Source organism: Salmo trutta, chromosome 38 (assembly GCF_901001165.1).
Source record: "Salmo trutta chromosome 38, fSalTru1.1, whole genome shotgun sequence".
In the NCBI taxonomy this organism is placed as follows: domain Eukaryota; kingdom Metazoa; phylum Chordata; class Actinopteri; order Salmoniformes; family Salmonidae; genus Salmo; species Salmo trutta.
In genome coordinates, this window is record NC_042994.1 from 31,746,244 (window position 1) to 31,760,541 (window position 14,298).

General features: G+C 44.4%; 1 protein-coding gene across 1 annotated transcript; it reads left to right on the forward strand.

The window, feature by feature from the left end:
* Positions 1 to 6,784: 6,784 nt before the first annotated feature.
* Positions 6,785 to 11,285, forward strand: LOC115177696 (zinc finger protein 239-like). The gene is made up of 2 exons (XM_029738646.1): positions 6,785 to 7,058; positions 9,465 to 11,285. The coding sequence occupies exons 1-2, from the start codon at positions 6,785 to 6,787 to the stop codon at positions 9,983 to 9,985; spliced, it is 795 nt and encodes a 264-aa protein (XP_029594506.1). The 3' UTR covers positions 9,986 to 11,285.
* The last annotated feature ends 3,013 nt before the right edge of the window (positions 11,286 to 14,298 follow it).

Sequence of the window (14,298 nt, forward strand, 5' to 3'; positions counted from 1 at the left end):
ATATGAACCTGGGTTGGGGTTGGATACAGGATATGAACCTGGTTTAGGGGTAGGATTGGATACAGGATATGAACCTGGTTTAGGGGTAGGGTTGGATACAGGACATGAACCTGGTTTAGGGGTAGGGTTGGGTACAGGATATGATCCTGGTTTAGGGGTAGGGTTGGATACAGGATATGAACCTGGTTTAGGGGTAGGGTTGGATACAGGATATGAACCTGGTTTAGGGGTAGGGTTGGTTACAGGATATGAACCTGGTTTAGGGGTAGTGTTGGATACAGGATATCAACCTAGTTTAGGGGTAGGATTGGTTACAGGATATGAACCTGGTTTAGGGGTAGTGTTGGATACAGGATATCAACCTGGTTTAGGGTTGGATACAGGATATGAACCTGGTTTAGGGGTAGGGTGCAATGATGTGCAATGCCAAGCGTCAGCTGCAGTGAGGTAAAGCGTGTAGCCATTGGACTCTGGAGTGATGAATCGCACTTCACCATCTGGCATTCCGACGGACGAATCTGGGTTTGGCGGATGCCAGGAGACCACTACCTGCCCAAATACATAGTGCCAACTGTAAAGTTTGGTGGAGGAGGAATCATTTTCATGGGTTGTTTTTCCAACTTCGTGGCAACAGTTTGGGGAAGGCCCTTTCCTTTTCAGCATGACAATTCCCCCGTGCACAAAGCGAGGTCCATACAGAAATTGTTTTTTTGAGATCGGTGTGGAAGAACTTGACTGACCTTCACAGAGCCCTGACCTCAACCCCATCAAACACCTTTGGGATGAATTGGAACGACGACTGCGAGCCAGGCCTAATCTCCCAACATCCGTGCCAGACCTCCCTAATGCTCTTTTGGCTGAATGGAAGCAAGTCCCTGCAGCAATGCTCTAACATCTAGTGGAAAGCCTTTCCAGTGGAGGCTGTTATAGCAGCAAAGGGGGGATCAACTCCATATTAATGCACATGATTTTGGAATGAGTTGTTCGACGAGCAGGTGTCCACATACCTTTGGTAAATAGTGAATATATATTTTTTGGCAAGTTAGCTAACTAACTCTTGCTGTTGAATGTATCAGGCATTACAAAAGGAAACCCAGACGAGAGCTGCCCAGAGACGATTGCCTACCAGACGAGATAAATGCCTTCTATGCTTGCTTCGAGGCAAGCAACACTAAACCATACGTTAGAGCACCAGCTGTTCCGGACGACTGTATGATCACACTCTCCGTAGCCGATGTGAGTAAGACAGCATTTCCAAAACTTGGTCCTCTGGATCACAAGGGGTGCACGTTTTGGTTCTTGCCCTTAACACTACACAGCTGATTCAAATTATTAAAGCTTGATGATTAGTTGATTATTTGAATCAACTTTGGAGTGCTAGGGCAAAAACAAAACGTGCACCCCTTGGGGACCCAAGGACTGAGTTTGGGAAACCCTGGAGTAAAACCTTTAAACAGGTTAACATTCACAATGCCGCAGAACCGGATTACCAGAGGCATACTCAGACATTTTCAACCTCTCAGAGACCTGGCAGTGTGGTGCAAGGACAACAGCCTCTCCCTCAATGTGGGCAAGACAAAGGAGTTGATCATGGACTACAGGAAACGGAGAGTCGAACACGCCCCCAGGGCTGTAGTGGAGAGGGTCGAGAGCTTCAAGTTCCTCGGTGTCCACACACTCACTGGACTCTACCCACACACTCACTGGACTCTACCCACATCATGGTCCAAACACACCAACACAGTCATGAAGATGGCACGACAACACCTATTCCCCCCAGGAGGCTGAAAAGGCATGGGTCCATCAGATCCTCAAAAAGTTCTACATCTGCACCATTGAGAGCATCTTGACTGGCTGCATCACCGCCTGGTACGGCAACTGCTCAGCATCCAACCACAAAATTGCTACAGAGAATGAATCACTGGGGCTGAACTCCCATCCAGGACCTCCAGGCGGTGTCCAAGAAAGGCCCTCAAAATTGTCGAAGACTCCAGCTACGCCAAGTCATAGACCGTTCTCTCTGTTACCGTACGGCAAGCGGTACTGGAGCACCAAGTCTGGGACCAAAATGCTTCTGAACAGCTTCTACCCCCCCAACCCATAAGACTGCTGAACGGTTAATCAAATGGCCACCCGGACTATCTACATTGACCCCCTTTTTTCTACATGTTTTACCTTATTTTATTGCGTTGATTCTCTTGCAGTGACTCTACCCACACACTCACTAGCTTCTACCCACACACTCACTCGCTAGACTCTACCCAAACACTCACTAGACTCTAAACACACACTCACAAGACTAGACTATAGCCACATACTCACTAGACTCTAGCCACACACTCACTAGCTTCTACCCACACACTCACTAGCTAGACTCTACCCAAACACTCACTAGCTTCTACCCACACACTCACTAGCTAGACTCTACCCAAACACTCACTAGCTTCTACCCACACACTCACTAGCTTCTACCCACACACTCACTAGCTTCTACCCACACACTCACTAGCTTCTACCACACACTCACTAGCTTCTACCCACACACTCAATAGCTTCTACCCACACACTCACTAGCTTCTACCCACACACTCACTTGCTAGACTCTACCCACACACTCACTAGCTTCTACCCACACACTCACTTGCTAGACTCTACCCACACACTCACTAGCTTCTACCCACACACTCACTTGCTAGACTCTACCCAAACACTCACTAGCTTCTACCCACACACTCACTAGCTTCTACCCACACACTCACTAGCTTCTACCCACACACTCACTAGCTAGACTCTACCCAAACACTCACTAGCTTCTACCCACACACTCACTAGCTTCTACCCACACACTCACTAGCTTCTACCCACACACTCACTAGCTTCTACCCACACACTCACTAGCTTCTACCCACACACTCACTTGCTAGACTCTACCCAAACACTCACTAGCTTCTACCCACACACTCACTCGCTAGACTCTACCCACACACTCACTAGCTTCTACCCACACACTCACTCGCTAGACTCTACCCAAACACTCACTAGACTCTAAACACACACTCACAAGACTAGACTATAGCCACACACTCACTGGACTCTACCCACACACTCACTGGACACTAACGACACACTCACTAGACTCTACCCACACACTCACAAGACTAGACTATAGCCACACACTCACTGGACTCTACCCACACACTCACTGGACACTAACGACACACTCACTAGACTCTACCCACACACTTACTAGACTAGACTCTACCCACACACTTACTAGACTGGACTCTACCCACACACTCACTAGACTCTACCCACACACTGACTAGACTCTACACACACACTGACTAGACTCTACCCACGCACTGACTAGACTAGACTCTACCTACACACTGACTGGACTCTACCCACACACTGACTGGACTCTACCCACACACTGACTAGACTCTACCCACACACTGACTAGACTCTACCCACACACTGACTAGACTAGACTAGACTCTACCCACACACTGACTAGACTCTACCCACACACTGACTAGACTCTACCCACACACTGACTAGACTCTACCCACACACTGACTAGACTCTACCCACACACTGACTAGACTAGACTCTACCCACATACTGACTAGACTCTACCAACACACTGACTAGACTCTACCCACACACTGACTAGACTAGACTCTACCCACACACTGACTAGACTCTACCCACACACTGACTAGACTCTACCCACACACTGACTAGACTATACTCTACCCCCACACTGACTAGACTCTACCCACACACTGACTAGACTAGACTAGACTCTACCCACACACTGACTAGACTAGACTCTACCCACACACTGACTAGACTCTACCAACACACTGACTAGACTATACTCTACCCCCACACTGACTAGACTCTACCCACACACTGACTAGACTCTACCCCCACACTGACTAGACTCTACCCACACACTGACTAGACTAGACTCTACCCACACACTGACTAGACTAGACTCTACCCACACACTGACTAGACTCTACCCACACACTGACTAGACTCTACCCACACACTGACTATACTCTACCCACACACTGACTAGACTCTACCCACACACTGACTAGACTCTACCCACACACTGACTAGACTCTACCCACACACTCACTAGCTTCTACCCACACACTCACTAGCTTCTACCCACACACTCACTTGCTAGACTCTACCCAAACACTCACTAGCTTCTACCCACACACTCACTCGCTAGACTCTACCCACACACTCACTAGCTTCTACCCACACACTCACTAGCTTCTACCCACACACTCACTTGCTAGACTCTACCCACACACTCACTAGCTTCTACCCACACACTCACTCGCTAGAGTCTACCCAAACACTCACTAGACTCTAAACACACACTCACAAGACTAGACTATAGCCACATACTCACTAGACTCTACCCACACACTCACTAGCTTCTACCCACACACTCACTAGCTTCTACCCACACACTCACTAGCTAGACTCTACCCAAACACTCACTAGCTTCTACCCACACACTCACTAGCTTCTACCCACACACTCACTAGCTAGACTCTACCCAAACACTCACTAGCTTCTACCCACACACTCACTAGCTAGACTCTACCCAAACACTCACTAGCTTCTACCCACACACTCACTAGCTTCTACCCACACACTCACTAGCTTCTACCCACACACTCACTAGCTTCTACCCACACACTCACTTGCTAGACTCTACCCAAACACTCACTAGCTTCTACCCACACACTCACTAGCTTCTACCCACACACTGACTAGACTCTACCCACACACTGACTAGACTCTACCCACACACTGACTAGACTCTACCCACACACTGACTATACTCTACCCACACATGGACTAGACTCTACCACACACTGACTAGACTCTACCCACACACTGACTAGACAAGACTCTACCCACACACTGACTAGACTAGACTCTACCCACACACTGACTGGACTCTACCCACACACTGACTAGACTCTACCCACACACTCACTAGACTCTACCCACACACTGACTAGACTCTACCCACAGACTGACTAGACTCTACCCACAGAATATCACCTCGTACCCCTGCACATTGACTCAGTTCTGGTACTCCTTGTATATAGTCTCATTATTACCTTGTGCCCCTGCACATTGACTCAGTTCTGGTACTCCTTGTATATAGCCTCATTATTACCTCTTACCCCTGCACATTGACTCAGTTCTGGTACTCTTTTTATATAGCCTCATTATTATCTCATACTCCTGAATATTGACTTTGTTCTAGATGACGTGTGTTCTCTCTACTAGATGACGTGTGTTCTCTCTACTAGATGACATGTGTTCTCTCTACTAGATGACGTGTGTTCTCTCTACTAGATGACATGTGTTCTCTCTACTAGATGACGTGTGTTCTCTCTACTAGATGACGTGTGTTCTCTCTACTAGATGACGTGTGTTCTCTCTACTAGATGACATGTGTTCTCTCTACTAGATGACGTGTGTTCTCTCTACTAGATGACATGTGTTCTCTCTACTAGATGACATGTGTTCTCTCTACTAGATGACATGTGTTCTCTCTACTAGATGACGTGTGTTCTCTCTACTAGATGACATGTGTTCTCTCTACTAGATGACATGTGTTCTCTCTACTAGATGACATGTGTTCTCTCTACTAGATGACATGTGTTCTCTCTACTAGATGACATGTGTTCTCTCTACTAGATGACATGTGTTCTCTCTACTAGATGACATGTGTTCTCTCTACTAGATGACATTAGTTCTCTCTACTAGATGACATGTGTTCTCTCTACTAGATGACATGTGTTCTCTCTACTAGATGACATGTGTTCTCTCTACTAGATGACATGTGTTCTCTCTACTAGATGACATGTGTTCTCTCTACTAGATGACATGTGTTCTCTTCACTTACTTCTTACAGCTCTGTAAGCAGAGAACACATGTCATCTAGTTGTTTTGAAATGACTTGTGACATTATTGGCCAGATTAAACAATGTCGTGAATACTTTTCCTAAACTGCGTTACACACTCCAGTCAGCAGATGGCGATGTGCGTCTTTCATGTGAAGCTTCAGGCGTGACGTATCATCCAGTGGACGGGACCGGATAACAACAACACGGTTACTGATTCAACCACATCCGAAGCTCGCTAGCAACATAAAACCAAAACATTGGAGCTCTTTGGACCATTATGTGTGTATAGACATAAGTGTTTTAAACACGTTGTCTGCGTATTAAGTTACTCCATTTCATACTGACGCTGTTAGTCAGCTAGCTGGTTAAAATAGCCTAGCACTAGGCTAGTCGATAATGCGAATTCGCTAACATCTCAGGACTTGAGCTCATTAAATTACTCCCACCCTGCTAAAGAAGAAGCTCATGGCCTGAACATTGTCGTGATAGAGGAAGAGGAGGAATAAGAAGCGTTCACAGTGAAAGAAGAAGAAGGTTTTGGAGTAAATGAGGCGATGTATGTTACAGTGAAAGAAGAGGACGCCGTTTTTAGATTGAAGGAGGAGATTACTGTCACAATGAAAGGAGAGGAAGAAGGTTTCAGGGTGGAAGAGGAGGAGAAGGACATGACTATCACAGTGAAAGAGGAGGAAGAAGGTTTCAGGGTGAAAGAGGAGGAGAAGGACATGACTGTCACAGTGAAAGAGGAGGAAGAAGAGGAGAAGGACATGACTATCACAGTGAAAGGAGAGGAAGAAGGTTTCAGGGTGGAAGAGGAGGAGAAGGACATGACTGTCACAGTGAAAGAGGAGGAAGAAGAGGAGAAGGACATGACTGTCACAGTGAAAGAGGAGGAAGAAGGTTTCAGGGTGGAAGAGGAGAAGGACATGACTATCACAGTGAAAGAGGAGGAAGAAGGTTTCAGGGTGGAAGATGATGTTTTAGTGAAGGAAGAAGAGGACATTTTTGGAGTGAAAGAGGAGGAGGAAGCTTTGAGAGTGAAAGATGAGGGGGAGGATGATGATGAAGAGAAGGGGGAGACTGGAGATCTGATTAACACTAGTGAGTACTGTCTTAAAAACAGGGGCATAAACTATGCAGTTGTTGATCCAAAGTTTGGTTTTAGAGGGCTATTCTACTGAAGTTCTACACTCAAATAATTTTATTCTGTACAGTAGGAATTGTTAAAGCTATAAAGACTGGAGGGTGCACCAAAAAACGGTTAACGATGGATCAAATGCTTCCCTCCTAGCCCGATATTGGACTACAGGAGTCTAACGTCACTCCTTAGACCAAGGACCTAACATGTTCTGTTTGAAGGGGGAATTGGCTTTGGAAGCCAAAACAGCCAAATACTCCCGTATTTATTTTGATTCCAATTGTAAATCGATTCCAATTGCGGTACGGTTCTAGAAACCTAAATCTCTCTTTTGTCATATCACATCAAAAATTATTTCACAAATTCAAAATGACTGTACACCAGTGGAGGCTGCTGATGGGAGGACGACTCATTGCAGTGGCTGGAATGGAGTCAATGGAGAGTGGTATCAACCACATGGAAACCACGTCTTTGATGTGTTTGATGCCGTTCCATTTGACTCCATTCCAGCCATTACTATGAGCCGTCCTCCCATCAGCAGCCTCCACTTGCTGTACACTGCAGCCGACAGTAAGAGTCCAATGACTCTTATGTGTAATGGAATGGAACTGAGTCATGATCATATGACTCTTATGTGTAATGGAATGGAACGTAAACAATGGATCAGATTTGTGTTTAGCAGATTTTCTTTTTGCGGGTGTAGCGAAATGCTGGCATTTAGGATATATTTTTCTGTTATGTTCAGCTCATATTGTCTCCTGCTACTGTCCTCTCTTCCACTGACATACTGTTATGTTCAGCTCATAGTGTCTCCTGTTACTGTCCTCTCTTCCACTGACATACTGTTATGTTCAGCTCATAGTGTCTCCTGTTACTGTCCTCTCTTCCACTGACATACTGTTATGTTCAGCTCATAGTGTCTCCTGTTACTGTCCTCTCTTCCACTGACATACTGTTATGTTCAGCTCATAGTGTCTCCTGTTACTGTCCTCTCTTCCACTGACATACTGTTATGTTCAGCTCATAGTGTCTCCTGTTACTGTCCTCTCTTCCACTGACATACTGTTATGTTCAGCTCATAGCTGTTTTCTTAGTCTTTCTGTTGTCTGGTGGTCAAAACAAGATTGTTAAAACAGTCTGAGTTTAGACAACCTCTGCCTCTCTCTCTCTCTCTCCCTTTCTCTCTGTTAAAACAGTCTAGACAACCTCTCCCTCTCTCCCTTTCTCTCTGTTAAAACAGTCTGTCTAGACAACCTGTCTCTCTCTCTCTCCCTTTCTCTCTGTCTGCCTCTCTCTTGGTACAGTGGTTTGTGAAAGTATTCACCCCCCTTGGCATTTTTCTTATTTTGTTGCCTACAACCTTTTTTATTGTGAAACAAACAAGAAACAAGACAGAAAAGCTGAAAACTTGAGCGTGCATAACTATTCACCCCCCCCAAAAAAGTCTATACTTTATAGAGCCACCTTTCTCAGCAATTACAGCTGCAAGTCTCTTGGGGTATGTCTCTATAAGCTTGGCACAGAGTACTTTCTTCCATATGTTTGGGGAGTCTCCCACATGCCTTTTGGCAAACACCAAATATGCTTGCTTATTTTTTTCTTTAAGCAATGGCTTTTTTTCTGCCCACTCTCCCGTAAAGCCCAGCTCTGTGGAGTATACGGCTTAAAGTGGTCCTATGGACAGCTATTCCAATCTCCGCTGTGGAGCTTTGCAGCTCCTTCAAGGTTTTCTTTGGTCTCTTTGTTGCCTCTCTGATTAATGCCCTCCTTGCCTGGTCGGTGAGTTTTGGTGGGCGGCCCACTCTTGGCAAGTTTGTTGTGGTGCCATATTCTTTCCATTTTTTAATAATGGATTTAATGGTTAATGGTGTTGTATACTCTGGGGCCTATCAGAACAGGTGTGTATATATATATATATATATATATATATATATATATATATATATATATACTATGATCATTTGACACTTAGATTGCACACAGGTGGACTTTATTTAACTAATTATGTGACTTCTGAATGTAATTTATTACACCATATCTTATTTAGGGGCTTCATAGCATGAATACATATGCACGCACCACTTTTCAGTTTTTTCTTTTTTAAATATAATTTGAATAATTTTTTGAAACAAGTTATTTGTTTTTCATTTCACTTCAACAATTTGGACTATTTTGTGTATGTCCATTACATGAAATCCAAACAAAAATCTATTTAAATTACAGGTTGTAATGCAACAAAATAAGAAGGCACTGTATATGGTATACCGCCAAAGTCTAGTTGGGATTAAACCTCATCGGAAGACAGTTTGATCAAGTGGAGGTTTTATTCATGTCTCTGTTTAACCAAATACTCTGTTTGTCTTTGGCAGAAGAGAGACCAGACACTCACTCTGACGGCAGGAAGAGACCTTCGGGGGAACCAGACCCAGAGACGCCCAAACCAGCAAGACAACACCACTGCTCCCATTGTGGAAAGAGTTTTACCCGGTTATGGGACAGGAAAATACATGAGAGAATACACTCTGGAGTGAAGCCTTACCACTGCTCAGACTGTGGAAAGAGATTTACCCAGCTAGGGCACCTGAAAGAACATAAGAGAACACACACTGGTGAGAAGCCCTACCAATGCTCCCAGTGCGGAAAGAGTTTTAACCAGTTAGGGGCCCTAAAAACGCATGAGAGAATACATACAGGAGAAAAGCCCTACCAATGCTCCCAATGTGAAAAGAGATTTACCCAGTTAGGTACCCTGAAAGAGCATGAATTAAAACACACAAAGACTCAGGAGAAGACATACCACTGCTCTCATTGTGGAAAGACATTTTCCCAGTCAGAGGACCTGAAATCACATGAGAGAATAGCGAGGCTGTGTTCCGACTTATGTTTTTGACTGAGAATTTGTGTCTTTGTTCATGCTAGACGCTGTTCATCACATTTGTCGGTTGCTGACTGATAATAAAAGAGCGTTTGTGGATCTTGACCCGTTGGGACGTAGACAGTTTCTGAAGACAAATGAATAATGTCAGTCAAAAGTATTTTATAGTTCTTCCAGAGGGGGCAGTAACTGTCAGTGTACTTGACCTCTGATTCGTCGAGCTTCAGGTCAGTCATTCCCACTTCAGTCCAAGTGTGAAAGAAGGTGTGGTTGGTTGCATTTTACAAAGGCCCTGATCTATTTTCCACTAATTGGTCTTATGACCAATCACATCAGATCTTTTTTTCAGAGCTGATCTGAGTGGTCAAAAGAATCAAAATTAGTGGATTTTTTTTAATTTGGAATTCTGTGTAACCACAGCCCTTGAGTAAGATTCTGTTCATAAATAATTATATCCATAACTTTCTGTACCTTCTTTGTGCAGTCATAAAACCTATTTCAATGTTCATGAAATTTCCTTGGGGTTCCATAGGTACCACATTTGACATGGTAATAACCACATATTTATCATTGCTGGGAAGTATCTGAAATTCATTACACAGAACATAGTGAAAGGCATAACTACACAATCATTAATTTGTTACATTCGATATCCGAATGTCTGTCACTCTGTGTGTCCTTTGGTAAAATATGATTTGTCAGATTATTGGTTAATTAGCAGTCTGGTGGTCCCTTGGGCTTGTCAGTAAGCATTTCACTGTAAGGTCTACACCTGTTGTATTCGGCGCATGTGACTAATACGGTTTGATTTGGGTAATCCAGGGCCTACGCTCTGCAACATCTCTTTGTTGTGCAAAAGTTTAAGATTAACATTTAAAATGTGTATTTTGTTTTGATGATGAACTTTGATTGGATACAAGTATAAACTCTCACCTTTTAATAACAGAACACATGATCTGAGGATCACATGATCGCTCTCCTGAAACGTCTTACCACCGTAAAGCTATCAATTCTTCCGCACTAGTGGGGACACTTCAGCCTTCAGAGTTTCACACATTCCCCTTGTGCACCATATAGCAAACAAGATGTATTGGAAATGTATATAAAAGATGTTTGGTTGATTTATGATTAGAGAGAAAGAAACATTGAATTATTTAGAGATGCGTATGGAAACTGTATGGAAATGCTTTAATGGTTATGGTGATACCTAATGGGCTTCTGTGGTTTACCTTTATAATAGCTGTAGACTTGAACTGAACATGTAAAGTGTTGTTTCATGACCTGAAATAAATGATACCAAAATGTTCCATATGCACAAAAAGCTTATTTCTCTCACATTTTGTGCACAAATTTGTTTACATCCCTGTTAGTGAGCATTTTTCCAATGCCAAGAAAATCCATCCACCCGACAGGTGTGTCATATCAAGAAGCTGATTAAACAGGTGCACCTTGTGCTGGGGACAATACAAGGCCACTCTAAAATGTGCAGTTTTGTCACACAACACAATGCCACAGATTTCTCAAGTTTTGAGGGAGCGTGCAATTAGCATGCGGACTGCAGGAATGTCCACCAGGGCTGTTGCCAGAGAATTTAATGTTAACTTCTCTACCATAAGCCGCCTCCAATGTTGTTTTAGAGAATTTGTCAGTACGTCCAACTGGCCAAACAACCGCAGATCATGTGCCAGCCCAGGACCTCCAAATCTGGCTTCGTCACCTGCGGGATCATCTGAGACCAGCCACCTGGACAGCTGATGAAACTGAGGAGTATTTCTGTCTGTAATAAAGCCCTTTTGTGTGGAAAAACTCATTCTGATTGGCTGGGCCTGGCTCCCCAGTGGGTGGCCCACCCATGGTTGCACCCCTGCCCATAGATTAGGCCCTAATAAATGTATTTCAACTGACTGAGTTCCTTATCTGAACTGTAACAAAGTAAAATAGTTGTTGCATGTTGCATTTATATTTTTGTTCAGTATAGCTAGACAGGGCATCATTGTATCTTTCTCATTATGGCATCTATGAGAGCATGGGCAGAGCCATTGAGGCCATCTCCGTTTTGAATGAGTTGGTCTTCCACTACTTCTATGAATTGGTAAACAAACTGAAAGGGTACATCCTGCCCCCTAGAGGGTTTGAGCAGGTACACTGGCAGTAAGTAAGTATAATTAATTGGCTGATCCCTCTTGATGACCTGGATGGAATCATGTGATCCTTCCTTAACCCATAGGAAGTCCCATCCAGTTGACTACTTCAAAATGGTGAAAGTCCTTAGCGCTGCTCATGCTAACACAGACTATCTATCGCAATGAGAATAGCCCACGCTAAAACAGAGTTTTGGCCACTAGAGTCCTCTATCTCAATGAGAATAGCCCATGCTAAAACAGAGTTTTGGCCACTAGAGTCCTCTATCCATCTCTATGAGAATAGCATTGAGGGTTGTGGGTAAGATTGACGCCACGACACTAATTAGGACAGGGAATTGGAGCAACAACAACCTCTGATCTTATCGATAGAAAAGTGTATGGAACTAAACCTGTATTTGGCGTCCATGGAGTGTCTTCGAGTTTAGGAAGCAACCTTTAGCCAATACTTTGAGTATAAACCCTTCAATGTTGTCCAAAATATGATTTGAATATTTTCAAAATCTAAAATGAAAAAATAGAATTTGCATTTTGTTGAGTCTAAATCAAATCAAAATCAAATCAAAATTTATTTATATAGCCCTTCGTACATCAGCTGAAATCTCAAAGTGCTGTACAGAAACCCAGCCTAAAACCCCAAACAGCAAGCAATGCATGTGAAAGAAGCACGGTGGCTGGGAAAAACTCCCTAGGAAAAACTCCTGAGAAAGGCCAAAAACCTAGGAAGAAACCTAGAGAGGAACCAGGCTATGAGGGGTGGCCAGTCCTCTTCTGGCTGTGCCGGGTGGATATTATAACAGAACATGGTCAAGATGTTAAAATGTTCGTAAATGACCAGCATGGTCAAATAATAATAATCATAGTAATTGTCGAGGGTGCAACAAGCACGTCCGGTGAACAGGTCAGGGTTCCGTAGCCGCAGGCAGAACAGTTGAAACTGGAGCAGCAGCATGGCCAGGTGGACTGGGGACAGCAAGGAGTCATCATGCCAGGTAGTCCTGAGGCATGGTCCTAGGGCTCAGGTCCTCCGAGAGAAAGAAAGAAAGAGAGAAAGAGAGAATTAGAGAGAGCATATTTACATTCACACAGGACACCGGATAAGACAAGAGAATACTCCAGATGTAACAGACTGACCCTAGCCCCCCGACACATAAACTACTGCAGCATAAATACTGGAGGCTGAGACAGGAGGGATCAGAAGACACTGTGGCCCCATCCGATGATACCCCCGGACAGGGCCAAACAGGCAGGATATAACCCCACCCACTTTGCCAAAGCACAGCCCCCACACCACTAGAGGGATATCTACAACCACCAACTTACCGTCCGAAGACAAGGCCGAGTATAGCCCACAAAGATGTCCGCCACGGCACAACCCAAGGGGGGCGCCAACCCAGGCAGGAAGACCACGTCAGTGGCTCAACCTACTCAAGTGACGCACCCCTCCCATGGACGGCATGGAAGAACACCAGTAAGTCAGTGACTCAGCCCCTGTAAAAGGGTTAGAGGCAGAGAATCCCAGTGGGAAGAGGGGAACCGACAAGGCAGAGACAGCAAGGGCGGTTCGTTGCTCCAGCCTTTCCGTTCACCTTCACACTCCTGGGCCAGACTATACTTAATCATAGGACCTACTGAAGAGATAAGTCTTCAGTAAAGACTTAAAGGTTGAGACTGAGTCTGCGTCTCTCACATGGGTAGGCAGACCATTCCATAAAAATGGAGCTCTATAGGAGAAAGCCCTACCTCCAGCCGTTTGCTTAGAAATTCTAGGGACAATTAGGAGGCCTGCGTCTTGTGACCGTAGCGTACGTGTAGGTATGTACGGCAGGACCAAATCAGAAAGATAGGTAGGAGCAAGCCCATGTAATGCTTTGTAGGTTAGTAGTAAAACCTTGAAATCAGCCCTTGCCTTAACAGGAAGCCAGTGTAGGGAGGCTAGCACTGGAGTAATATGATCACATTTTTTGGTTCTAGTCAGGATTCTAGCAGCCGTATTTAGCACTAACTGAAGTTTGTTTAGTGCTTTATCCGGGTAGCCGGAAAGTAGAGCATTGCAGTAGTCGAGCCTAGAAGTAACAAAAGCATGGATTAATTTTTCTGCGTCATTTTTGGACAGAAAGTTTCTGATTTTTGCAATGTTACGTAAATGGAAAAAAGCTGTCCTTGAAGCAGTCTTGATATGTTCTT